This window comes from Heteronotia binoei, chromosome 9 (assembly GCF_032191835.1).
Source record: "Heteronotia binoei isolate CCM8104 ecotype False Entrance Well chromosome 9, APGP_CSIRO_Hbin_v1, whole genome shotgun sequence".
Taxonomy (NCBI): domain Eukaryota; kingdom Metazoa; phylum Chordata; class Lepidosauria; order Squamata; family Gekkonidae; genus Heteronotia; species Heteronotia binoei.
Window position 1 is genome coordinate 95937060 of NC_083231.1, and position 27423 is coordinate 95964482.

The 27423-nt window shown below is 41.8% G+C and overlaps 1 protein-coding gene across 2 annotated transcripts in view; it reads right to left on the reverse strand.

The window, feature by feature from the left end:
• BMPR1B (bone morphogenetic protein receptor type 1B) overlaps positions 1-27423 on the reverse strand; it is a 232440-nt gene that overhangs the window by 91367 nt on the left and 113650 nt on the right. For both annotated transcript variants that reach the window (XR_009555817.1, XM_060247045.1), the window contains exon 3: positions 10126-10330. Coding sequence is in view for 1 of the 2 variants with exons in the window: in XM_060247045.1 (XP_060103028.1) it covers positions 10126-10198 (73 nt within the window). In the remaining variant the exon portion in view is untranslated. The remainder of the gene's footprint in view (positions 1-10125; positions 10331-27423) is intronic.

The following is a 27423-nucleotide window of genomic DNA, read 5'->3' on the forward strand; positions in this document are numbered from 1 at the left end:
CTAAAAGTGAATCTAATTCTCTGATCTCAGCCTTACTGGACCGTATATCCTCTCTGACATACAGAGCCACCCCACCTCCAACCCTTCCCTCCCTATCCTTCCGATATAGCTTATATCCAGGAATCACCGTGTCCCACTGATTCTCCTCATTCCACCAAGTTTCTGAAATTCCCACAATGTCTATGTTTTCTCCCAGCACTAAACATTCCAATTCACCAATTTTACTTTGAACACTTCTAGCATTTGCATACAAACATCTATAATTTCCCAGGTGAGCTAGGCCCGCCACCTTCCTCCTGCCGCCTCGAGACACTGGCAGACAGTCCATATTGTTTGTCACCTTCACAGTGGACAACTCCGGTCCGTTACCCGGTAGAAAAATAGCAGCTAACCCTTCATCTCTTTGAGACGAGTCCTCCCGAACCAGAGACATTTCATCTCCTGTCGGCTTTCCCCCAAGATTTAGTTTAAAAACTGCTCTGCCACCTTTTTGATTTTAAGCGCCAGCAGCCTGGTTCCATCCGGGGACAAGTGGAGACCGTCTCTTTTGTACAGCTCCCGCTTGTTCCAGAAAGCATCCCAGTGCCTAACAAACTTAAACCCTTCCTCCTTACACCATCGTCTCATCCACACATTGAGACTTCTAATTTGTGCCTGTCTCTCCTGCCCTGCACGTGGAACAGGTAGCACTTCCGAGAAGGCTACCTTGGAGGTCCTGGCCTTAAGTCTCCCGCCTAGCAGCCTAAATTTTTCCTCCAGGACCTCACGACTGCATTTCCCCACATCGTTGGTGCCAACATGCACCACGACCACAGGCTCCTCCCCAGCACTGTCTATCAGTCTATCTACTACACGCGTAATGTCCGCTACCTTCGCACCAGGCAGGCAAGTCACCATACGGTCAGTACGCGGTTTCGCCACCCGGCTGTCTACTTGCCTAATGATCGAATCACCAACTACCAATACCCCCCCTCTCCCCCTGCTCAGGGATGGTTCCTTGGCGCGAAAGGATTCCCGCTCACCGACCGAAGAAGAGGTCCCTTCTGAGGGCGCATTCCCCTTATCCTCAGCACGGTGCCCTGTTCCCTCTCGACCCTCACGCTCTCTGGCAGCAACGGGGCTGCTACGTTCAGAGCGGGGCTCATCTAATACGCCCCCGAGAGTCTTCCCCAAGTGCCTAACTGACCGTCTCTGCTTCTCCAGGGCAGTCACCTCGGCCTCAAGGGTACGAACTCGTTCCCTGAGGACCAGGAGCTCCTTGCATCGAGCACACACCCAAGACTTCTGTCCTTTGGGCAGATAGTCATACATGTGACACTCAGTGCAAAACACTGGAAAGCCCCCAACCCCCTGCTGGCATTCTATCTTCATTGTATATATATATATATATATATATATTAAAATATACAGTCCTCTTTAAATGCTGTTTAAGTGGCTCCCCTTCTGGCGGGTCAACTTACCTAAACTTACCTTATTGGGAACTTACCTTATTTGGAGAACAAGGAAGCCAGGGATCTGGGTTCCTGCTCCTTAGAGAGCCCCTAGGCAAAGAGCCACAGGCCAAGAGCCCTTTAGCTCTCGCCCTTCGGCTCGCGCCAAAGGCTCGCGCCTTTGGCAAGGCGCAGCTTAAAATGCAAAGAGGTGGAGCAGGGCACTCCTCAGCAATCACTCTCAATCAGCAGCAATCACTCTCAATCTCTTTCACCCTTAAGGCAGTCAACCAAACAAAGAGCAGTCAACCAAACAAAGAGCAGTTCCCCAGCTATCACACCTTAGAATTTTAGGCAGCCCCACAAACCTTAGAATGTAGTCCTTCAAAACTCAGAAATCCTCAGCAATTTCTCCAGCTGTCTCAGCTATCAGAGCTGCTCTGCTCTGCTCCTCCCAGACCTCTGTGAGATGTGCTCAGCCTTTGGCAAGGCGCAGCTTAAAAAAGATTTGCTGCTGTGTTTTGTGTGCTGTGAACTGTCCTGAGTCCTCTGTTGAAGAGAGGGTGCAGATTATAAATAAATAAATGAAGCTGAAATGGCAGATCTCCTCTGTAACATAACAATTTCAGTAAGCTATCTCAGAAAGTTTCAGTAAGATTTCCTTTCCAAGCTCTAACAACCAGTCAAGGTGTCCTCAGCATAAATGCAATGTTTACATTTTTTTGTCCCAATGTACACTTTTTATTTACCACCTTATGAAAGTAGTAGCACCTTAAAGACCACCCAAATTTTTCCAGGGTATAAGGTTTTGTGCATCAAAGCTCTCTTTGTCATTACCATGTAATTATGTTGGTCTTCAAGGTGCTATTGGACTCATATCCTGTTCTACTGCTACAATTTAACATGGTTATCCACCTGAAACTATCATTTGAAGTTATCTGCAATGCCCTTTGTATTTTAGCCTTCTAAATAATTTGGTATGAGCTATGAGGTTTGACTTGTATACTGTTCACCCAATTCCAGAGTTATGAATAACCTGAATACCAATGGTTCCATTACTGACTGTATTGTATAATCTCTATCTACATAAATTTTTATCTATAGAAAGAATACTGAAATGCCAGGAAGACAAACGAACAAACAAACAAAATATTTTTGCTGACTACAAACATAATGATACTTCCTTTGAGTTCTCATGTTATACCTGTTATACTTTCCATAATGAATTACAAATAATAATTTTTAATATGAGCATCACATCTTCGCGCAACATACAGACTAGACTACTACAACTCAAAGGTCATTTTTAAAGCAGTACTTTGAATTTGAGCCTCATTAAATTTAACATGATATTGCTCCAATTTATGAAGAATGAAAGTGTTAATGAATCTTTTCCATTTCATATCATTTGTAAATTCAATAAGCATATTCTTCACTTCTGCATTCAAATCATCTGTGAGGTGCGGAAATACTAAACAACAGGACAGATCTATTTCCCCAGACAATTATTACAACCCAATTGCTGTGGTGTTTTGACCAACCATCTATCTGAACTACAGATAACGCCTTCCTACCCACACCTTAAAGTTGTGCTGATTCTTGCAAGAAGAACATTTGGCACCAGTAAATGAAGCTTGCATTCTTCAATCATTGATGCATGTGCTGGCTTGGACTAACTGGAGGGTTTCTGCATGTGGTACTGGTAAGGTCCTTGCACAATTGAAAGAAGGGACAGACTAGATAGAAGGCAAAAAAAATTGCCCTAAAAACTGGGCCCTGCTATCAAAGGGGAAAAGAAGAACAGGCTCCAACAGGGCTGGGGTCACCAAGCAGAGGTGGCTGCTTGCAGCAACTGCTTGCACCCATTCACCTACTTGCAGTAGCTTGTGCTAACCTGCTCACTAGTGATGGCAGCTGTCCTTCGCTTGAGGTCAAAGTGGCCCTAGAGTAGGGCAGCCCCCTGGGGCCACAGTCCTGCCTGAACTCTTCCCGAGAGCCTTAATGGCCAATCTGGCTCAAGTGTAAATATTTCACTTATGCCAGATGCCGTGCAAACGATTTCTGGGTTACTACAACATGTAGGAAGCAAACACTAGGTGTTTCCAAAGGTCATGAACAAGCAAAACTACAAGTAATTGGTTTATATTCCCACTTGCGCATCAAGAAGATGTGTCTACAAGTGTGCTGTGCTCACTCCCACAGACAAAATCTAGAAATTATTGTTTTTCTGTTAATAGTTGTGATCTCTTGGACTATAAATGCACCAATTGCCTGAATTTTAGTTTACTGGAAAATACCGTAAGAACAAATGCTCCCATGAGCAAGGAAAGGAAGCAGTGAATGAATCTATGAGGTTCAAAGATACGGGATATCTATTTTATTAAACTTTTATTTCTAACTCTGATTTGATACTGTACTCCTCTAGTAGTGTTTTACTTTTGTTCATATTTCCCATATCCTAATAAGACAACAGAATTCCAATCCTTTTGACAGAAAAATTGTCTGTGTTTGTCTTTCAGCAGCCCACTGCAGGTTTCCTGCATAAATCTCTCCACGCCCTTACAGATGTTCATCACTTAGTACAGATCTGTTTCCCTTGAGGGTTAGCCAAACCATTAAGAATTTATCTTTTAAAATGGGAGAAGCAGCTTAGCATATATTCTTTAAAATATGTCAAACATATATATTTGTTTTAAAGTTATTGTAATTCTTCCAAATCTATTCCTAAACTTCTGCTGTTTTTTTCTAATAGATCCTTGGAAATCAGAAAAATAAACACCTGCAACTTTCATTTCCAAAACTTCACACAGAATGTAATCCACACCACCCTTACTTGGAAGCAGGTTTACACTGTGGCTTCCTTCCCAGCAAAACCTCTGAGAGGTTAAAGGAACAACAACAACATAATCATCATCATCATCATCACCACAGATACAGAACACCACATCTTAAACCAACACCACATCTTACAGAAGGTGCCATATAGATTATGTTCTGAAATTCAAAACATATCTCCTAAATTCTGGAAACTCAAGAGCAGGGGTGTCAAACATGCAGCCCAGGGGCCGAAGCAGGCCCCCAAAGGGCTCCTATCTGGCCTCTGAGCAACTGGCTGTCATCTGCTTTCTTCTCCCACTGTCTTGCTTCCTCCTGCTTCACAGCTTGCTTTGCCAGGCTTGCTCAACTGCATAGCAGCTACAGAGCAAAGCCTCTATTTTCTCCATTGGCTGAGGCTCTTCCCTTGGAGAGGAAGGGGGGAGGGATAGCTTGCTTTGCCAGGCTCTCAAAATCGCAGAGCTACTGAGCCAAGTCTCTCTTCCTTCTATTGGCTGAGGCTCTTTCTCCTCCTGGTCCCCTAGGGAAGGAAGGAAAGCTTCCTTTCCCCAGCTGCCTGGATCCCATGAGAGATACACAGAAAGCACCTTGAAGACCAATAAGTCCTAATGTTTTAATCATGTTTTTTAAAAAACTATTTAATTGTGTTTGTCTGTGTCCTTTTAAAGTTTATATCTCTGCCACCTGGCATTACATTTTAGGACACACATGACCCGGCCCCACAAGGTCTCATTTATGTCAGATTTGGCCCTCATAACAACTTAGTTTGACACCCCTGTTCAAGAGGATAGAATCCTAAGTACATTTATCTGGGAAGACTCTCCACTGAATACAGTGGGCATTACTTCTGAGTTAACCTCCACAGGACAGCATTGTTAATTATCTTTTAACCATGTGGTTCTTACCGCCTGACCCATTATGAAAGAAAAATGCTACCAGTAGATGTTTTTATTTTCACATTTAGCCTGATCATACTGTAGTGACTTTAAAATTGTCATGATGTATAGTTGATGCATAGATTCAAGATTTTATGATTATTTCCAATCTGCCAGAGGCGTCACTAGGGCAGGGCCAAGGGGGCCATTGGCCCCCCCCTAGAGCATTCTCATTGGCCCCCTAGGGCTCTTTGAAGGCAGCAGGCGGCAAGCAATCACAGTCTTTATTGGCGGGAGACGCGGGGAGGCTCTTTCAAGGCAGTGGCGAAGCGAGAGAAGGCCGGGAGGGAAGAGGAAAGCGCAGCTCTCCGCAGGCAGGCATCAGAGGGCGAGCAGGCAAACCAGGGAAGGGAGGACGTTGCGAGCCAACCAGCGAGGGAAAGGAGGCTTTAGACGCGCGGGGCGCAGGAGGGAAGGGAAGGGGGCAGGCAGGCAGAGAGCGAGGGAGTCCCTCACGCAGGAGGAAAACAGGCGGCATCGGGCGCGCTCGCAGCAGCAAGAGGAGGAGCGGGTGAGGGGTAGCGCAGGAGCATTGCCGGCAGTGCGCATGAGCGCCAGTGCTGAAGACTCCGCACCGCAGGCGCTGCTGCTGGCGGCGGGGGAGGAGGGGGCAGGCGACGAGGACCCGAAGCGGGCTTCTTTCTCGCTGGTTCTCGCCAGGTGCGCTGAGCTCCCCCAGCCGCCGCTCTCGGCTAGCAACTGGTCTTGCACAAGCCCGCGCCGCCGCCAGCGCCTTGGGAGGGACGGACTGATGGAAGAAGTAGTTTGCAGGACGAGCAGCGCCTCTCCTCAAGTTTCGGGACGGTTACCGTCCCCAAATCTTTCGGCTTCTCCAGGCGGAGGCTTCCTTTGTTCGAATGCGAGGGATTTAGCACCTCTGGGCAGCGCACGAGGACTGCTGCTCTTCCCTCCGAGTCCGGCACACTTGGCCCCAGGGTGCAACCGACTTGGCCCCAGGGTGCAACCCACGCACTTGGCCCCAGGGTGCAACCCACCCCAGTGACGCCACTGCAATCTGCAGATTCTAAAATGGATAAGTTAGGCCAGCAAGAGCCAAGATGTATTAGGAACTGGCTCTGGCTCTGAGGTACAGCATCTTCTTAGCATGAAGAAGGTCCCAAGTTCAATCCCCAGCATCTCTACTTTAAAAGATGAGGCAGCATGTGATACGAAAGACCGCTACCTGAGACTCCAGAGAACTGCTGTCAGTCTGACTATACAATACTGATTCTGATGGTCCAATGGTCTGATTCATTATCAGGCAGTTTCATGTGTTCATGATGCATAAACTCTACCAAGCATCCTCCAGTCACTTATAATGACAGCAGTAGTACTCATAATGAATTATTTGGCTTTAACCATTGGCCATGACCAAACACAAAGTAACAACTAAAAACAATATATTACAATCAAACTGAGGCAGGCAACCTAAATCTATGCAACTGTGATGAACTTGTTCACCTAACATTCAAAGAATTCCCTATATATAAATCAAAACACATTTTAGTAGTTTTGCAGTCACTAAAGCAAAGTTGACTCTAATAACAGAAAGATGATACTACAGGAGATACAGAGCTACAAAGTATCTTTTTTCTTTAATCCCAAGGACTAAAGACCCAAATTCAGTCTTCTTCACCAACAAATACTATTAGAATCACAGAGTTGGAAGGGACATCCAGGGTCATCTAGTCTAACCCCCTGCACAATGCAGGGAACTAACAAACACTTCCCCCTAAATTCACAGGATCTTCATTGCTGTCAGATGGCCATCTAGCCTCTGTTTAAAAACCTCCAAGGAAGGAGAGCCCACCACCTACCGAGGAAGCCTGTTCCACTGAGGAATCGCTCTAACAGTCAGGAAGTTCTTCCTAATGTTGAGCCGGAAACTCTTCTGATTTAATTTCAACCCACTGGTTCTGGCCCTTCTGGGGCCACAGAAAACAATTCCACACCATCCTCTATATGACAGCCCTTCAAGTACCTGAAGATTGTGATCATATCACCTCTCAGCCGCCTCCTCTCCAGGCTAAACATTCCCAGCAACCTTTCCACATAGGACTTGGTTTCCAAACCCCTCACCATCTTCGTCGCCCTCCTCTGGACTCGTTCCAGCTTGTCTATATCCTTCTTAAAATGTGGTTCCCAAAACTGAAGACAATACTCCAGGTGAAGTCTTACCAGAGCAGAGTAAAGCGATACCATCACATCACGTGATCTGGACACTATACTTCTGTTGATACAGCTCAAAATTGCATTTGCCTTTTTAGCCACCGCATCACACTGTTGACTCATGTTCAGCGTATGATCCACTAAGACCCCTAGATCCTTTTCGCACATACTATTGCTAAGACAAGTCTCCCCCATCCTATAATCATGCACTGGATTTTTCCTACCTAAATGCAAAACTTTACATTTATCCCTGTTAAAATTCATTTTATTGAATTTAGCCCAGTTTTCCAGCCTGTCAATGTCATCCTGTATCCTGTAACTGTCTTCTTCTGTATTTGCAACCCCTCCCAATTTAGTATCATCTGCAAATTTAATAAGCATTCCCTCTATTCCTTCATCCAAATCACTTATAAAGATGCTAAACAAAACAGGTCCCAGGACAGATCCTTGAGGCACTGGATGGCAAGTCACTCTGAGCCCTACAGACAACCATTTCTCACTACACCACCACCACTATTTATTCAACCAGTAGGGTTTCCAGCCCTGGTTTGAGAAATTCCTGGAGATTTGGGGAGTGGAGTCTGGGAAGGGCAAGGCATAGGGTGTGGAGAGAATTCAGCAAGATATAATGTCATCTTACAAAGCAGCCATTTTTTTCTGAAAATGTTCTCAGGAAATGTTCTCTATCACCTGGAGAACAGTTGTACTCCCAGGAGATCTCCAGCCACTACCCAGCGGCTGGCAGCCTATCAATCAGTAAGAACTGGACCATCTGTAGAATTTGGCCATGTGGTGTGTACTAGATTCCACAATGAACCTAGAAAAGCAGGAATGCGGAAATTATTGTCTCAGTGTCCATCTACAATTTGACTCAAGGGTGACCACAGTGAAATTATACAGTACACCAGTTGCTTCATAGGCACCTACTCTGTTTTCTCTCAATCAGTAACCTTTGTATTTAAATACAATGTAATTTTAACTAATCATTAGGCCAATATTTGTGAAGAGAGATAGGGTCAGTGTTCATTAACAAATGATGACAGGTGGATAGGCATCTGTCAGCCATATTTCAGAAAGGATATGGCATCTTAGGATAGTAGATTAACCAAATAATCCATTATTTCTCTTCCAAATCTGCATTTTCATTCTGTGGAAAATTGAGATACTTCCAAAACAAGTTCTAGATCTTGGAACTTCACACTTCATCACAGTCCCTTTTTCTCCAAGAAAGTGCATCCTGTTGGAGAGGTCCTATTCTGATCTGATCTTCCACAAAAGTATTATTGGTATCCAGCATTTTATTTAACCCACCACCCTTTACGCAATATTCATTCAACAGTTTGACTGCTCTACTTCAGATCACATTACGTATTGGAGCAAAGTGATTAAATCAAGTATTCTAGAACTTTTATTTAGAACGTAAAGGTTATCTGAAATGCTATTAAAGAGGCAGAGCAACCAACACATACAATCTAGTTCTCCCAAACAACAGAGGAGGTGGTAAAGCTGTGTCTCTAGCTTGTACCACTTCAGACTGCAGAACACTGAATGCTCCCCTATGAAAAATGTGCACACAGAAAAGCAAAAGTGAAGGGAAAAGGTTCTAAACTGGCCTTGTCTCTGTGCCCACTAGTTTCTGAATCCACTAGCACGAAGCAACACTTTGTTCACAGTGGGGGGAATATTAAATGTGCCCCTCCATCTGAAATTTGAAATGTGCCACTACTGAGAAACAAGAGAAAGTTTAAGCATACTGATTTCAACAGGTTTAAGGATGCTTAACTGTGACCTGAATTTTGGCAAAGAATTCTTCTCTAAAAAGACCATGTCATGAAACAGAGAAAATGCTAAGTTAATTTATTCAAAAATTAACTAACCAGATTTTAGTTACTATGTTTATTAATTATTCTAAAATATTTACTATTACAAGAGAGGCATTGTTATTCAATTCATTAATTCCAAATTCAAACTTCTCTTGCATTTCTTCCTCTGACTGCTAATTTATGATTTTTTTTAAATGTGCCATACATTCAATAACTGATGGGTTCATATAATAATTTCATCATTTACTTCTCACATTAAAAAATGAACATATTTCCAGCCCTTCAAAGCAAGCAAACACAATCATGCTTACTCATATTCCTTGAGTGATCAACTGAATTCTTCAAGAAGCTTTTCTTTAAAAAAAAAAAAATCATATTCTAAAAAGGGAAGCAGCCAGAAATTTTCAAATTCCCACTTCCCCCCTTTTTTCTATAATTGCATTACAACACATTATGACAATATCCCCAAATAGTTAATTATTAACTTGCCACTAAAATTGAAATGCTCTTAATATTCTCAAAAACTGAATCAGCATCAAAAACAACCTTAACTTGCCACCAAAATTTGAATGCTCTTAAAAGATATTTTGCTGCTTCTATGAACTCTGACTAGACTGTAAAACAAATTATAAAGTAGTTCAAGGACCAACAGGAAAAATGAGGGGGTGGGGTAACCTTTCACTGTAGAAGCTTCTAGCAGTAGCATCTATCTGCTTCCGAATTAAGCTTCCCAATCCAATGCACTCCCTAATAATGTAGCACATGCAAACATGCTGCATCTTTCACACAAAGCACGGGTTGGCTTGCAAGCCTTAAAAGTTCCAATAGTCCAGCCCAAACTTTTCCTTCCTTAAGAAAAACACAGAAGCGAGATGCTATCCCTCAGCTTAGCGCCCTGTCAGAAGCACACTGCATAACATTTTATCTTCTTACCCCTGGTGTGCACGGAGAGGAGCATGAGCAAAGAAACATGAAGCTGCCAGTTTGGTTCATCTAGCCAGTTCATTGCAGAAGCGGCAGCTCTGATTTGCTTGTGGTTTCCAATCTCCTATTTCTTTCGGTCCCTTCCTGATTTCACTGAACAGCCTTTTCTGCTCCCGCCTCTCTCAGATCCTCTGAGGAGTCTTGCCAGCGAAGCCTGGAGATGAGAAAGTGAAAGGCAAGCCTGTTACAAACTGGTTCTGTCACCACATCGTCTTCAACGGATCACCTCGTGGGGAGGACGACAAAAGGACAGCAAGACTCCCAAGCTGGACTGGATTCCTGAGACAGGAGCACGGACTGATTGCTTGCCCACACAGGGAATTTGTGTAAACTTAGAAGCTGCAGCCAAACAGAGAGGGAGTGTGAGAGAGGAAGAGATTTCAGGCTCCCCTCTTCTCTTTCACACTCACATGCACAAAACAAAGGCATCAAATTCTGAAGGCTCCATAATAGGAGGCATAAGGACCTTCTGGGGAGAGAACCAGGCATTGCTGTGAACGCAGAATGTGTCTTTTTTTCTCTCCCCCAAAGAGCAACTGGTTTTTTAAATACTTTATTATTTCACTACTCATGCTGATCTTGGGTCATAATAAATGATGACTATGACTACTCAAATTTATGTACTGAACAACAGAAAGATATGTGGGTTACATTGTTAAATAACTACATGAATAATGAGTTTTACAAAAAAAAAAGACTTTTACATCACAGTCTACCCTTTGGACTCAAACAAAGTGTGATGTTTATAAATTAAAGCAGTAATTTACTGGGGGAGTTTTCCCCTAGTCCATTGACATTATTAATAGGCAATTTTGCTTTAGGCTCTATTAAAGGTAACTGGGTCCAAATTAGTTCATTTACAGTACAATCCTAAACAGGACTACTCAGAATCCTACTGAAGGCTACTCAGTTACTTTCAGGTAAGTGTTCTTAGTTAGGATTGCACTGTTAAATTTGGTCCCACACTCTCTGCTCCAGATTTCATCATATACTCAATGATGGGGGGGGAGGAAGAATAGTATGAGGCCCGATTAAAACACAATTATTAGTTATGAATTTCATTTTATTACTAATTTAATAAATACAAGTGGGGGCCCACAAGAAACTTGAGGGCACCTATCCCATTTCCCCTACCTTTCCTCCCCCCTGCCAACCCTTTTCTTACTCCCTCTCCTCCATGCATGTCACTTCCTCTCTCTTTCTGCCCCCTCATCACTCTCTTTATTTTCCTGCCTCCCCCCATTATTCTTTCTCTCTTTTTCTGTCACCTAATCCCTTCTCTCTCTCTCTTTCTGCTCCATCACTTCCCCAGCCTCCTGCCTGCTTCCTTCACCCCCCCCCACACACACACATAGCAACAATGGCAACAGCAGCTCTCCAGGAATCAAAATGGATTTCCCAGCTACATTGTATCAATTCCTCTGAGGGTTGCCAGATCCAAATTGGGAAATCTGTGGAGATTTGGGGGTGAAGTCTTGAGACAGTGAGATTTGGGGAGGGAAGCAACCTCAGCAGAGTATAAAGCTATAGATTCTACCTTCCAAAGCAGCCGCTTTGTCCAAGGAAATTGATCTCTGTCAACTGGAGAGCTGTTCTACTTCTGGGTGATCTCTAGCCCTCACCAGCAGGTTAACAATGGCAGATCTGCTGGAGGAAATGGCTGTGGCATTATACCAGTCTGTGCCCCCCCCCTCACCCTCAAACCCCACCCTCTCCAAACTCCCCTTCCCCAAAATTTCTAGGAGTCTCCTAACCTCTTCCCCTTCTCTGGCAATCCTCATACACTCTGCCTGCTTCATTCCTTTCTCAGCCATTCACCAATCTACCTTTTATTTTCCTCCCATCTTCAGCTATATTTCTTATTTACTTCATTTATACCTCACCTTTCCCCACGGGGGAAACCAAAGCAGCTTATCCTTTTTAACCACACAACAACCCTGTGAAGTAGGTGAGATTGAAAGTATGTGATTGGCCCAAAATTACTAAGTGCGTTTCCACAGCAAGACGGGGATTCAAACCTGGGTCTCACAGACCCTAGTTTTAAGCTCTAACCACTACTCCACACTGGCTTTCACAGGGTGGCTGCTGTTGAACAGTAGCAAGCAGCCAGGCCTAGTTGAGTCATCCAATTCAGGTGGTACCAAGTCACCCAGAGGGTGCTGCCAGGCCTAGAGTTGCCAACCTCCAGTTAGGGCCCGGAGAATTCACCCCCGCAGAATTACAACTGAACTCTAGACACAGAAATTGGTCTCCCTAGAAAAAAGGCTGGTTTGGAGGGAGCACGTAACATTATATCCTGATGAGGCCTCTCCCTTCCCAACTCAGATTCCACCACAACATCTCTAGGAATTTCCCAGCCTGGAGCTGGCAACCCTTGTCAGGCCTGACCTCAAGGATCTCTCCATCAAAGGCCAAAATATGCCTGGAAAGGGCCATTTCCCTTTCTCCCAGCCTTTTACTGACAGAATTAAGCTTGGAATAGTTGCCTAGCAAAAACCACTGAGGGAATCTGGTTATTGGGTTTTTTTAAGCTATAGGTACTCCTTTTATTATTTTTGGCTTTTTAAAGCTGCCCAGTGTGGGTTTTTTTAAAATACAGATTTCACATTTTTATGTAAACCCAGGGCTCTTTTGAAGTTTGTAGACAGCTCTAACTTGCCTGTTCACAGCTCGTCACTGGCTTTAAATATCCAAAGATATCCTGACTTCACTGTTAGAATATAAGAATAAAAACACTTTACAAAATGAAACTATTGAATGCATCAGTTCTATCACAAGAGCATTTTATCATTTGTTCACCATCGTTCTTCATATACCTGATCCATATAATTCAATAAAAACATTGTTTCGCAAGGGATCACAAGATTAACATGTATCGCAGAATCATAATTTAAAAACAGCAAAGCAGTCTAAATTTAAAACAGAACCATGGTCTCCCAACAGGGAGATTAACTGAAATGAATTCCAAAAGCTGACATTATAGGCGATGGAATAACATCACCAACCTCCATGTGGGGCCTACCCAGAACTGCAGCTGACCTCCAAATGACAGAGATACATCCACTCAGAGAAAATGGATGCTTGGAGAGTCAACTCTATGGCCGCATATCCCAATGATGTCCCTCCCCTCCCCAAACCCTGCCTTCCCCAGGTGCCACCCCCAAATCTCCAAGCATTTCCCAAGCTGGAAATGGCAACTCTAGCAATTGAATCACAGTACAAAAAAGGTAGGAGAAGATAAATGACCAGTTGGATAGACCAAAATTTGAAACACATCAACAGGGGACCCAGTGGAGAAACACGGAGGTCTAAGAGAACTCTTCAACCTAAAACTTCAGAACATTTGCCTGTGAATCAGACCAGAAATACAGCAAACAGAAACCAGATTCCTGTATAAGAACCTGCGCGAGACAAAAACAGAAAGAGAAGTCTAGCTGGCAGATAAGGAAGCTTTGGAGTTATGAGCAGAACTTCTTTCTGTTCTGAGACACACCATGACAGCTTCTGCAAAGGTCCTCTCATTCATACATACATACAAAAATTTAATTACAACATGATGAATTAATCTTGTAAAAATAGTATATTAAAGATATTAAACATACTCTTCTATATAATTCTTCAATATATAACTAACAGTGAAATCCTAAGGACACTTTCTTAGGAGTAAGCCCCATTGAATAGACTGTTATAGAATTCAGAGTAGACCTACTTAGGATTGCTCTCTAAGAAGAGGAACACTATGCATACCTTTGTACACATCTATACAACCGCAGTCACATCTGTTGCTTTGCTCATACTATAGATTAATGCTGAAATTTTGCAGTCATCCAAAACTGACTAAAGTATTAATAAGCATCATAAATCATCTGACAAAAGAATGAATACTCTTTACAATCCTAAGCAGAGTTACACCCTTCTAAGTATTCCCTTTTTACTACACTGGTCCTGGCCTGGATGGCCCAGGCTAGCCTCATCTCATCAGATCTCAGAAGCTAAGCAGGGTTGGCCCTGGTTAGAATTTGGATTGGAGACCACCAAAGAAGACCAAGGTTGCAATGCAGAGTCAGGCAATGGCAAACCACCTCTGACCATCTGTTGCCTTGAAAACCCTACATAAATCATCTGTGACTTGATGGCACTACGCTTACATGTGGACTTTAGCACTGGGTTGGATCCAGAGTAAACTGGCAATGTCCATGGTGTTGTTCCCATTGTTGACCCCATCGTGTCATTTTTCAAGGTCACCTGTCCTCCAGGAGCAGTATTTCGGAAGAAATTTCAGTGAACCAAAGTGGAAAGGGGGATACAAGAAAGTTCCATTCTGTCTTCAGAACAATTAGTTTGGATCAGGGCTTTTTGGGAGCAAAGACACAGAGGAATGCAGTTCCAGTTTGCTTGGCATCGGGGGTGTATGGCCCAATATGCAAATGAGTTCCTGCTGGGCTTTTTCTACAAAAAAGCCCTGCTTTGGATCCAATGCATTGCTGCCTACAAGTGCATACTGATGCACCATCAGTTACTAAGATACCTTGTCTGAATAAATCAGCAGAACACATTTTGAAAGTTGACCTCATGACATTAGTTCTCTTCACATCTAGAACTGAACAGAAGCTCAGCCATTTGGTTCAATGGGTCTGCTCCAGATATTCTTAATCTAGTTTTACACTGATAGAATATTAAAATCAGGAGCATTGGGGGAGGGAGTTCTCCTGTGATAGATGGCAACATTATACTTCTAAAGCTATAGAAGAAAATATCACAGCAGAAGAAAACACCACAGAACAATATTATCTTATATGGTCCACGTATTCATGTGACTACAGTTTTGGAAGACCAGGATTCAAAGAAGTTCAGTGCGTCCATTCATAAGGCTACAGTTAGGAAAAGACCAGGATTCAAGTAACTATGAACTGAATTTGGTGTGTCAACTACAGAGCTTTGGGCTTTCTCGAACAGAAACTCTTAATTTCTGATTTCTTTTGAAATCAATGGAAGCTTTAAAAGCAGACAATGATACTGCATGCTGTCTAAAGGTGGGGAGGAACCTACTACAAGGCATGTCCCAACTCTTGGGTATGTCTAGCACAATTCCTTGAATCCTGGCCACATACTACTGGATTGTTTCTGGGGCAACATTCTTAATAAATGTCACTGTAACTTTTTTGTTCAATTGGTGTCTTAGGGTCCAACTCTTTCTTCTGTTTCTCTAGCACAGGCTTTTGGCTGCAGAGGTGATGCTCCTTTGCAGAGTATGTTACTCTGGTGAAGGAACTTTGTAACCATGAGACCCACATCTTGTAATATGCAGAAAGCTCCTAGTGCTGAAAGAAGTGTTACACAATGGATCACTGCTTCTATGATTAAGGATACTACTGTAGAAATAGAAGAAGGGAGGGACGGTGGTTCAGTGGTAGAGCATCTGCTTGGGAAGCAGAAGATCCCAGGTTCAATCCCCGGCATCTCCAAAAAAGGGTCCAGGCAAATAGGTGTGAAAAACCTAAGCTTGAGACCCTGGAGAGCCGCTACCAGTCTGAGTAGACAATACTGATTTTGATGGACCAAGGGTCTGATTCAGTATAAGGCAGCTTCATATGTTCATATGTTAGGATCCCAACCTGTATGTCTAGTCAGTTATTATTCGATTTGCATATGCAGTGTGGTCACTACCATAAATCACTTGCATGTGCTCAGTACACCACATCTTGGTCATTAAGCAGGCAAACACACATCCTATGGATTACCTGGATCAAAGGTTTACTTTCCGTATCAGCACTTGACATCTATTGTGACTGCCAGAGATGAAGTACTGGTGATGGAAGTAACCACCTACCTATGTACAGTCAAAGTTACTCCTGCAATACAGCACCCTTCCTTGGAGATAACTAGATTTCAGCAACAGCTATATCATAGGAGTTACTGCACAAACTGTCCTTAGATAAGCTTATGCATTTGGGAGTAAACAAAGAAAAACAGATCGGATTGTATAAAATAAATCCAAATTGTAATTTCCCATGATCATCTTATTTTACTAAACAGATGCCCCATGGCATGTTTGTACTGAAAATCTAATTTATTTATGTCTTCAGTGTTGGAAATATGTATCTGTTTTGATATGTCCTTTGCAATGTTCTAAAGTTCCTGTCATTATAGGGTTAACACTGTGCCTGATTCCCTATTGTCTGCATGACCTAGGAAGAAGATAGTGACTGCTGTCAATCAAGGTCTAGAAGCGGGAAAACCTGTTTTGTTTGTTTGGTCAGTTAGTCAGGTGACTTCCTTTGTTCAGGCAGAGAGGTTGAGAAGAAGGAGGAAGTAGCCTCCATTAAGCACATGATCTTCTAGTGTGAGGATGTACTTCTTTAGCATTTGTTATTTTCATCTCCCAGTACCCTTTCCCTGTAGAAATAAATGTTTTTGCTTTTTCATGTTAAATGTCTCTAAATGATTATTTGATCCAGTGATCCATCGCACTGTTTGAGATAAAGAAACAGAATTTCAAATAGAAATCTCTAAAAAATTGGTAGCAGGAAGCATGGTTTTTGCCATCCAGCTGGTAGCTTACAGCATGGACTGTTTTTTGAACTCTAAATGATTTTTTTTCCCTCTTGCCATTACTGAGAGCATTCTGATTTAAATGAGCTTTGAATTCAGATTGTCTCGATCTGGAAATGCTGCTACTTTTGTCTAACAGCCTCAGATGTGCTAGAAAGAGAATTTTTGGAGCTTTTTAACCCTTTTTCTGTGGATTATGTCAGAGACCTTGGAAGAGCCTTGCTGCAACCATGCGCACACATTCAGCCGCCTTTTCTCTCCAGTGAGGAAGGAAGAATCTTTAACCCTGCCCTGCCTGATTGCTGTGAAAATGTCGAAACCAGAGAGAAGAGCCACTGGATCTTCTGTTTCTACTTCTTCAGGAACAGCCACTGCAAATCTTGGTTTTGGTACCGTGAGTAACCCACCAGTGATAAGATTTAGTACCCTGAAGTTAACTAAAAATAATTTCTCATTCTGGCTCTCGCTCCTAATGCAAAGACTTTAGAGTTATGGAGCTGAATGAGTTTTGTCTGAAAATCCCCATGAGAATGAGCAAGAAAAATCAAATTTTAAACGGCTAGATGGTTTTGCAAAAACTCTCATTTTAGAGTCTATTGAGGCATATGAAATTCCTGAATTGCACACTCTTAAAACTGCAAAACAAATGCTTGAATGCCTTAAAGATAAATATAACAAAATTCCCAAAAGCACTATTCATGATTTAAAGAGCAAAATATTTGGTTTTCAAGTGCAAGAAGGGGAGAACGTGACTAAACGTCTGAAGGAACTTATGTGCATGCAATCCAGACTACAGGAGCTTGGTGAAGCTATTGAAGAAAGAGACTTAATCTCAACTATATTGAAAGCTCTACCCAGTACTTACAAGCCAATTAAGATGATTTTGAGACTGCAAAAGGGTTTGAGTCTGGAAGGCCTGTTAAATGCTATCAAGGAGGAAGCAGCCTCCAGATCTGGGGACATGGACACTGAACTGTCTGATTCTATGTCTGCTTTAAGCCTGAAACCACAGTATAGGAATAAGTCAAGAAGAGATATGATATGCCATAGATGTAGGCCAAAAGGCCATATCACAAGATATTGTAATAATTGTGATGCTGCTACTGAACAAAGGAATAGCAATGTTAAAGCACATGTTTCAAATGAGGGAACACGGGCGCCATCTCGTGGCCATAGAAATAATAGCAGCCAGAAATTTTTAAAACAGAAATTTTCCAAGCCACATGGCCCAGGTGGGAACAAAGAAAAGAACAGAGAAAGTACCATGCATGTTAATAATGTGAATTTTATTGATGAAAGAGGAAGATTTTTTAATTGCTAGTGGATCTTCTATGCATATTTGTCGATATAAAGGCATGTTTTCAGAGATGGATGAAAGTCAGAGATCTGAAATGATAGGTGCCAACCAGAAACCCTTACAAGTTTATGGTGTGGGTGAGATCAAAATGAAATTGCTTACCACTGATGGAGATTTAATGCCAGTAAGACTGAAAAATGTAGCTTATGCACCTGAATCAACTGAGAATTTACTTTCAAGCCAAGTGCTTATAAGAAATAATTATGCTATATATCTTGATAAAGGAGATGAAGGTGAAATTATTCAGAAGAATTCTGGAATTAGTTTTAAACTGGATAAAAGAAATGGAGGTCATTATATTATGGATTTAAGTGAAAGGTCAGATGCTGTTGGTGTTGTGGAAAAGACTGTTTGCCAGACTGAAGGCAAAAAGTGTGACCATAGGAGATGTGTTTATGCTTGGCATGTAAAGTTAGCACACAGACGCTTGCAGAGTGTTGAGAAGTTGCTAAAGAATTGTGGACTTGATGTTGTGCATTGTGATAAATCCAAGGAAAGATGTGATGTTTGTCTGAGAGCAAAAGGAACTGCACCTTGCTTCAGTGGAAAAAGCAGTGTGCATAATCAAAGGCTTTTAGAAACAATATTCAGTGATATTGGTGGGCCTATAACAGCCTCGACTGGGATAAATAAATTTTTCTCAGTTTTCACAAAAGCAAAGACAAAATATAGCACTGTCTATATGCTCAAATCAAAAGATGAGACTCTTGATAAATTTAAAGAATATGTTGCCATGATTAAAAACAGATTTGGGCATGCACCTCAAAGCTTGCTGACAGATGGAGGTGGTGAATATTGCAATAATGAGTTTAAGAAATTTATGAAAGCAGAAGGGATTGAACACAAAGTGACTGTCCCATACACTCCACAGCAGAATGGGAGTGCAGAGAGACTTAATCGTGTGTTACAGGAAATGACCAGAGCAATGTTCATGCATTCTGGATTACCTAAAGGCCTGTGGGCTGAAGCTGTAAATACAGCAGTGTATATCCACAAAAGAATACCTTCAAAAGTAACAAGAATTACTCCGTTCCAGGCTTGGTTTGGCAAGAAGCCAGGACTTAAGCATATTAAAACTTTTGGAGCCAGGACTTAAGCATATTAAAACTTTTGGAGCAAAAGCCTATGCATATGTTCCTAGAGAAAATAGAGGGAAGCTTGATGCAAGGACTGAGATTGGATTCATAGTAGGATATCCCTCAGTGGGAAAAGGCTACAGAGTCTATGATCCAAAGCTGAATAAGACCAAACACTGTAATGTTGTGTTTGTGGATGACAGTAATTTGCCTAGAGCACCCTGTGTACCTGAATCTGATTCTGAGGTTACTGATGATGCTTCTGAAGATTGGTATAGTTGGTTACCTGTAGTGACCACCGGTGAACCAGCAGGTCTACCTTCTGAAGACTCTACTGATCCAGAAGGGGAAATGGGGACCGCACCGCAGGGAGCGACAGAATCTCCACTCATTTTAAGACAATCAGAAAGGAGCACAAAAGGGCAACCACAACAGAAATATGGATACTGTGACACTGTAAGATCTATAGACTGTGAAACCTAAAGAGGAACCCGAGAGCTGGAAACAAGTGTGTGATTTACCTAATGAAGAAAAGGAGAAATGGATTCAAGCAATGGAACAAGAGATACTATCCATTTATGAAAAAAATGTATGGAGTCTTACAAAGCTACCTGCAGGAAGAAAGCCTGTTGGATGGAAATGGGTCTACAAAATAAAATACAAAGATGATGGAACTATAGACTTGTACAAAGCAAGGCTAGTAGTCAAAGGCTATGAGCAAGAATTTGGAACTGATTATTCAGAGACTTTTGCACCAGTTATCAATAGTGCTACACTTAAAACACTACTGAGTGTGGCATCATCTAGAGATATGCTCGTAGAGCACCTAGACATTAAGACAGCGTTTCTTAATGGTGAGCTATCAGAGGAAATCTATATGGAAATACCTGAAGGTTTTCAAGTCCCTGGCAAAGAGAACTGTGTTTTCAAACTCAACAAAGGACTGTATGGTTTGAAACAGGCCGCAAAAAGCTGGTATGACAAAATAACTGGACTACTACAGCAACAAGGATTTGAGCAAGGGAAAGCTGAACCCTGCATGTACACTAGACTCAAAGATGGAGAATATCAATACATTCTGGTTTACGTTGACGATTTGGTTGTGAGCTGCAAGAACAAAGAGGACATTAAAGACATTGTTGAAAAGCTGAACAAAGAGGTTGAAGTCAAAAGACTTGGAGATATTAAACTCTATCTAGGAATACAGATTGAGAGACTTGGGGATGGAACCTTTCAACTATGCCAAAGACAAAAGATTATGGACTTTATAGAATCTCTTGGCATGAGAGACTGTAAAGAATCTAAGATACCTGCATACCTGAGAGTTCAGGGTGGTCAACCACTCAAAGACATTGGAGAGTACAGAGAAGTTATAAGAAAACTCATGTACCTGAGTAAAACTACCAGACCTGATATCATAGCTGCTGTCAGAATACTGAGCAGAAAAGTAAGTTCGCCTAATCACCATGATTGGAATGCAGTAAAGAAACTTGCCAGATACTTAAAAGGGACTATGGACTTAAGACTGATCACTGAATCTTCTGAGAATCCCAGACTAGTTGGATACATGGATGCCAACTATGCAGAAGAATCGTGCAATTACAGATCAACTAGCGGATACTTGTTCTTCCTCAGAAATAGACTTGTAGAATGGATTAGAAGAAAACAGACTATAGTGGCACAATCTACAGCAGAAGCTGAGTGTGTGTCAGCAGCCAGTGCCTGCAGTGAACTTGAATGGATTTTTCATCTGCTGAAAGACTTCAAGATAAAAGAACCTGTACTTATTGTAATGTTTGAAGATAATCAAGCTTGTATTGATATATGTAAAGGAGAAAGTAGAACAGCCAGAAGTAGATCTATTGGTATTAAATGTGAGCTAGTAAAAGATCTACACCAGAAGGGGCTGATTAAGATAGAATATTGTTGTACAGAAGCTATGGTAGCTGATATACTTACTAAGCCATTACCTTGTGCATGATTTGAACGTTTATGTGAAATGATGAATCTAGTTGATGTGAATGTTACAGTGAATAATGAGTAATGACTCTCTCTCGGCTTGGCTTCGCGAACGAAGATTTAAGAAGGGTGCAATAGTCCACGTTTGCTGCAGGCTCGCTGGTGGCTGACAAGACCAATGTGGGACAGGCAGGTCCGGCCACAGCGGCTGCAGGGAAAAGTCTGATTTAGGGTTGGTCCTGTAGCAGTGCGATTCTTCCTCAATCTCCTTTTGTCCTCAAGACCAGCTATGCGTGCGTTCTCAAAGGAAGAGGCAGCCTGGTGGATGGTGTGCCTCCATGCTTTGCGATCTGAGGCTAGGTCAGACCACTGGTGATGGTTGATGTGACAGGTGCTAAGGGATTTCTTCAAGGAGTCCTTGTTCCTCTTCTTCGGTGCCCCTCTATTTCGATGACCGGTGGAGAGTTCGCCATACAAGGCAATCTTGGGAAGGCGGTGGTTTTCCATCCTATGAGTAATGACTATTGAATGTATAATGACTTTGAGATTAGACACTGAGAAGGGATGTTGGAAATATGTATCTGTTTTATACGTCCTTTGCAATGTTCTAAAGTTCCAGTCATTATAGGGTTAACACTGTGCCTGATTCCCTATTGTCTGCATGACCTAGGAAGAAGATACTGACTGCTGTCAATCAAGATCTTTTGTTTGGTCAGTTAGTCAGGTGACTTCCTTTGTTCAGGCAGAGAGGTCGAGAAGGAGGAGGAAGTAGCCTCCATTAAGCACATTAACCTCCTAGTGTGAGGAGGATGTAGTTCTTTAGTGTTTGTTATTTTCATCTCCCAGTACCCTTTCCCTGTAGAAATAAATATGTTTTTGCTTTTTCATGTTAAATGCCTCTCAATGATTATTTGATCCAGTGATCCATCACACTGTTTGAGATAAAGAAACAGAATTTCAAACAGAAATCCCTAACATTCAGAAGATTTCTGACCCATCTTAAGATGCTTTTCATCTTACAAGAGAATGATCTTACTACAGTTCTTAATTTATCTTAAAACATGTCTGGTTAGTTTCAAAGCTAATCTGAATGCTTCTCCACTAAACTCACTTGTCAACACAAGGGGGGGGCACTGATACCACCAGAGAAGGAGGGGAGGGACTCATAAGGATAGCTTATGCCAGAAGTCTACTTTTAAAATCACTTACTGTGCAATCGTATGCACACTTACTAAGTCCTCAGTGAATATGACACTTATTTCTGAATAAACCTGTATAGCAATGTGGTATTAAAGCTTTAAATGATATAGTAGTAGTGAGGACTGGGACTCGATGCTTGGAATGAAATCACAGTTGGGAAATAGCAAATGATAGAATCATAGAATCAGAATTAGAAGGGACCTCCAGGGTCATCTAGTCCAACCTCCTGCAAAGCACAGGAAACTCACAAATACCTCCCTCTAAATTCACAGGATCTAATTTATTTATGTCTTCAGCAGATATGTGACCCATCTTTAAGAGGCTTTGCGTCTTACAAGAAAATGATCTTACTACAGTTCCTACATTTCTTGTTTATGAGATTTCAATAACATGTCAAAGTCATTAAAATAAAAGACCATGAGAGAAATACAACTGGTCACACAAAAGTAGATGGAATACATACATGTGGTTCTACCACCATAGTTGTAAGCATCCTTGCCTCTTAGGCAAAGGAGCTGAGGTTTCTGAGCTATAAGAAGCCAAAGGAATTCTGTGGGGAGGCTCAGGTTTACTTTATTTTATTTCTGTTTTCAGAATATCACATATTTGGCACAATCAAGGAACCAGAGCTGTATACATCGAAGCAAGGGCAAGGTATTTGGTAACCAAAGTGTGATTCAAAATCAATAAAGCTTGAAGCTATATGATTACACCAGTTTTGTAAGCAGACCCTCCAGGCTTTCAGAGTTTGTTTGATATAAGCAATTTCACCCATATTACATTTGCCCACCAGCATAAAATACAGGCTAGCGCAAGCATAATTAAACTCTACATGGGGGGTCCTCCCATAAAAACCTACAAGATAACATAAATAGGAGGGGGGGATCTCACTTATTTCTCCATTTAAAGAATGACATCATTGTTTCCACGCCTGTTAATCTCATCAGTAGTGTAACTCTAGCTTTGATTTGTTTTATTGCTAATTAACCTATTATGTACTTTCTTATATCAGCAAACCACGGAATCCATTAGGTAATGAGGAAAAACAACAGCCACACATCACAGGCGAAAATAACCTCAAGGAGCAAGAAATTCTGCCGCCCAAGTGAAAACAACTAAATGCTACATGTAGGGAGAACAGACAGACCAATATGAGAATCAATACTGAACACCATGTTTCCTGGTAATTGCACACTACAGAGTTGGAGAAAAAAAAGAATGCAAAGCAAAAAATATCTGGAAATAAATGAGCTACTGCGAAATTTCTCCAAAATATTGAGGAATTTTGTTTTTAGGATAGATAGGTCACTCCCATTATACAAGTTTTCACAAATAGCCTGTTGCTAGAAATATGGAAGTGACAAAACTTTATCACAGCCTTTCAGTCCAATACCCATTTCTGTTCTTCTTGTGCAGATTAGCAAGCATATTGCACAAAGTATATATGTCCTGCCTTGTGGGTCAAAGTTACCTTTTTTACACGGAATATTAACTGGGAATAATTCAGATAGATCTGATTAAACTAGCCTCTTAGGCCTGGACATATATATTTGAAAGAGGAAGAGTAATTTAAACAGGATACAAGGAGGATAAGGAAAAATATGTATTTCTGCAGAGTTCCATGTGTCTAGGACCTCATTTGAACCAGCTTGAACAAGTTGTATTAGTACAGATCTGTGACCTGAGTGCTAAGACTGTAAGGACAGGGCCTCAGGGCCACTTTAAACATGAGGCTAGATTTTTGCATCACTTTTTAAAATCACGCCTCAGGGCCATGGAAACCAATAGAAATCCCTTCCAAGAATCTTGTGCTTAGAAACACAGTCTGAATATCCAATCCAAGAGCTGTTGGCCTTACTGTACTCTTTCTCTTTAAATAAACCCAAGAAATCTTTTCTGCTTACTCGATTTCCAGCTTGCAACATTCCACCTTGCTAGCCATGGGCAACCCTATAGCAGAGAACACAGCTCCAGTCTCCCGATGAAAAGACTAACACTTTGTTACAAGTAAACAATCCCCAACCCTCTCCTTCCCCAGCCCAGATTAATAAATGGTATTCTATTCTAAGCACGTATTCCTTTGCCTTTCAGTGCTGCACTGACCCCACCCCGTGCTCCCATCTCTCCCAACCAATCCTCCAAGATGGGAAAAGGAAATAAAAAAAATTCCCAAAACTTGTCCAAAGAATACAGAGGATGATTTGTGTTCCCATTTATGGGGTATGACTGTCGCTGCTGATCTGCTTTCAGGCCTAGATTACTTGTGATAAGGGCTGACCTTATTTGAGTATTCACACATTATGCACTCATGGGGAGCAAGCAGGGAAACAAAAGTCCCTCAGATGTTCTGTGCATCAATCAAGTTCACAGCAGGGAGCCTGCCAAACTTTTCTTCCATTTAACTCAGCAGAAAAGAAGGAAGGGCAAGGCTGACTTAATAAAGTTTAAAGCTGTGCCACAGTAGACTAGAGGCCCATTGTGCCCCCCTACACACACACACACAAACAAAAAAAGTGTGTTTTCTAACAAATTCTCTGCAGTTGCTATTGGCAACAATGTCCTCATGAAACTCGTAGTGGAGAAGGTGAAGGAACACATCAGCAGAATTATTTTTTTAAAAAAATCTTAACACTTATCCTCTAATAAAATATCATCCAACTGTTTCTATGCATTTATTTTTAAGATATCTCTTTTTACTAAGAAATTGATGTGGATTTTACCAGAGGGAAATAATACAAATTGATGTAAACATGAAGGCTACAATTAAATACACTTAAGCCTAATTAAGAATAGTGGGATTTCCTTCAGATAAACATATACATGATTGGCATACACAACTGCAGAGTTCAATGAATTAATGGCACTGTAAATGTTATCATTAATGAGTAACACATGAGTTTCGTCAAATGCATATTTTAAATGTTTGCAGGAATTCCTTATATAAACCAGCTACCTCTAACTTCAGAATACCCTCTGATCTATTTTGATTCTGACCCATTATTCTGTGTGAACTGCATTGCGTACCCTGGGACAGGAGACAGTGATAGGCAGCAGCACTTGATGCTCAGTACACTCTTGCCACGCAAAATAAAGAGATGAGGAAATGTAAAAATAATATTGCTCTCAACCTAGAATGGTTCCATTTAATTTTTGGCAATGGCTTTCAGGGGGTTTGCTTCCAGCAGCTTCTTTTGATAAGCGTTCCCAAAACATTTGCAAAAATTGGGTGGATAGTAGATGATTCCTATCTCAACAATCAAACTGAGATATAGCAGGATTAGCCCCGTATTCATCAAACAGGGCAGCCTGCAAAAATGCTGGCAGGCTGCTGAGTCACACAGTCAAGGGTGATTCAGGAAGGGAACCTAGAAGCAGAGGCAGCAGCAGCAGAGAGGAAAGACCTAAAATCCAAGTGGTTAGAATGATGGATCTGAGAAACTCAGGTTCAAATCTCCATTCTTAGGGTTGCCAGAACTGGATGGGAAATACATGGAGATTTTTTTTTTTGGGGGGGGGGGGGGATAGAGTCTGGGGAGGGCAAGATTTCAGTAAGGAAGGTATCATAGCAGGATACAATCTCGAAAAGCTCACCCACCACAGCTGCCATTTTTTTCTATGGGAACTGATCTCTGTCATGTGGAGATCAGTTGTAAAACCTGAAGGTTAGCAACCCTAATGATGAAGCTGATAAGGTTTTGGGCCCTTCACTTACTCTCAGGCTAACCCACCTCAGTGTGATGCAAAAATGGAGGATAGCAGAATAATAAATGCTGCCTGAGCTCCTTGGAGAAGGATACGGTAAAAAAAAAAGGTACTTATTACCTAACTAAATAAAATAGATAAACAGTGTTGAAGTAGAAGAAGGGGGAGAAATCAGAAGTAAGCCGGGCAGTAGTGGTTAACCACTGAGAAAGGGGTTGTTTTCTTGTTGCTACTACTTCCACCTGTAACTATATATATAATATTTTCAGTAAGGAATATCAGCATAAAACACATTTGGGTTTGTAATGTTTGGATCATTTTTGGCTTCCTTTAAATCCAGTTGGGTACCCAACAAGCACCCCTCCCTCCTCCTGACTTTCTCCTACAATATGCCCTTCCACCTTCCTATTCAAAACTTGGATGCTGATTCTTACAGTCAGGGGTCAACATCCAACATACTTTTTTTGGCCTGTTCCCTTGCCCACCAGAACCAGAATGATTCAATTTTCTTTTTAAAAAATGTGTTCACTTAAGTTTCATAACCAGTGTAGGTCAGAGAATTCAGATTGACTTCACTTAGAATATCACGTAGGATTGTAATATGTTTCAGCACCCAGTATTATCAACAGTATTAGCATTAACTGGGCTTTGGGGCACGCTTTTACAGGGAAAAGTCTATACTGAAGGTAATACACATTGCCCAGCTATTCCATTACCTCACGCTTTTTCAGTATTTTTCTAACCCTGAAGGTTTACCATGTCCTTATTATGCTCCCAGACTTCAAACCATTTTTCCAGCACAGACACATCTCCAATGTCAATGGAGATAATTTTCCCACATGTGCTACAGACCAACAGCATAATGTCGCTGCTGTGTGATGCAGTGTTCTTCACAGCATCCATTCCAAACACAATGCCTCCCTGTTACAGATGGACATGGCAGATTAACAGGGCAATGAAAAGCAGTGCTGCACTCTCCATCTGTAAATCCTCACTCTAACAAACCACCCATTGCCCTATAGTATTTTAAAAATATATTTAGTACATTCTGCAAAATGTAATAATCCTATGAAGCTGGGTTCAGGTAGCCGGCTCAAGGTTGACTCAGCCTTCCATCCTTCAGAGGTGAATAAAATGAGTACCCAGCTTGCTGGGGGGGAAATGTAGATGACTGGGGAAGGCAATAGCAAACCACCCCGTAAAAAGTCTGCTGTGAAAACGTTATCATGCGATGTCACCTCAGAGTCTAAAATGACTGGGGCTTGCACAGGCGACTACCTTTACCTTTTTAAAAGGACTATTTGGCATTCCAACTAAGGTGGACCTTTGCATCTGTTCAGAAGAAAAAAGATGGCTAGTATGTATTGGGTACACAAGAGAAATTCCATGATACATATTTAA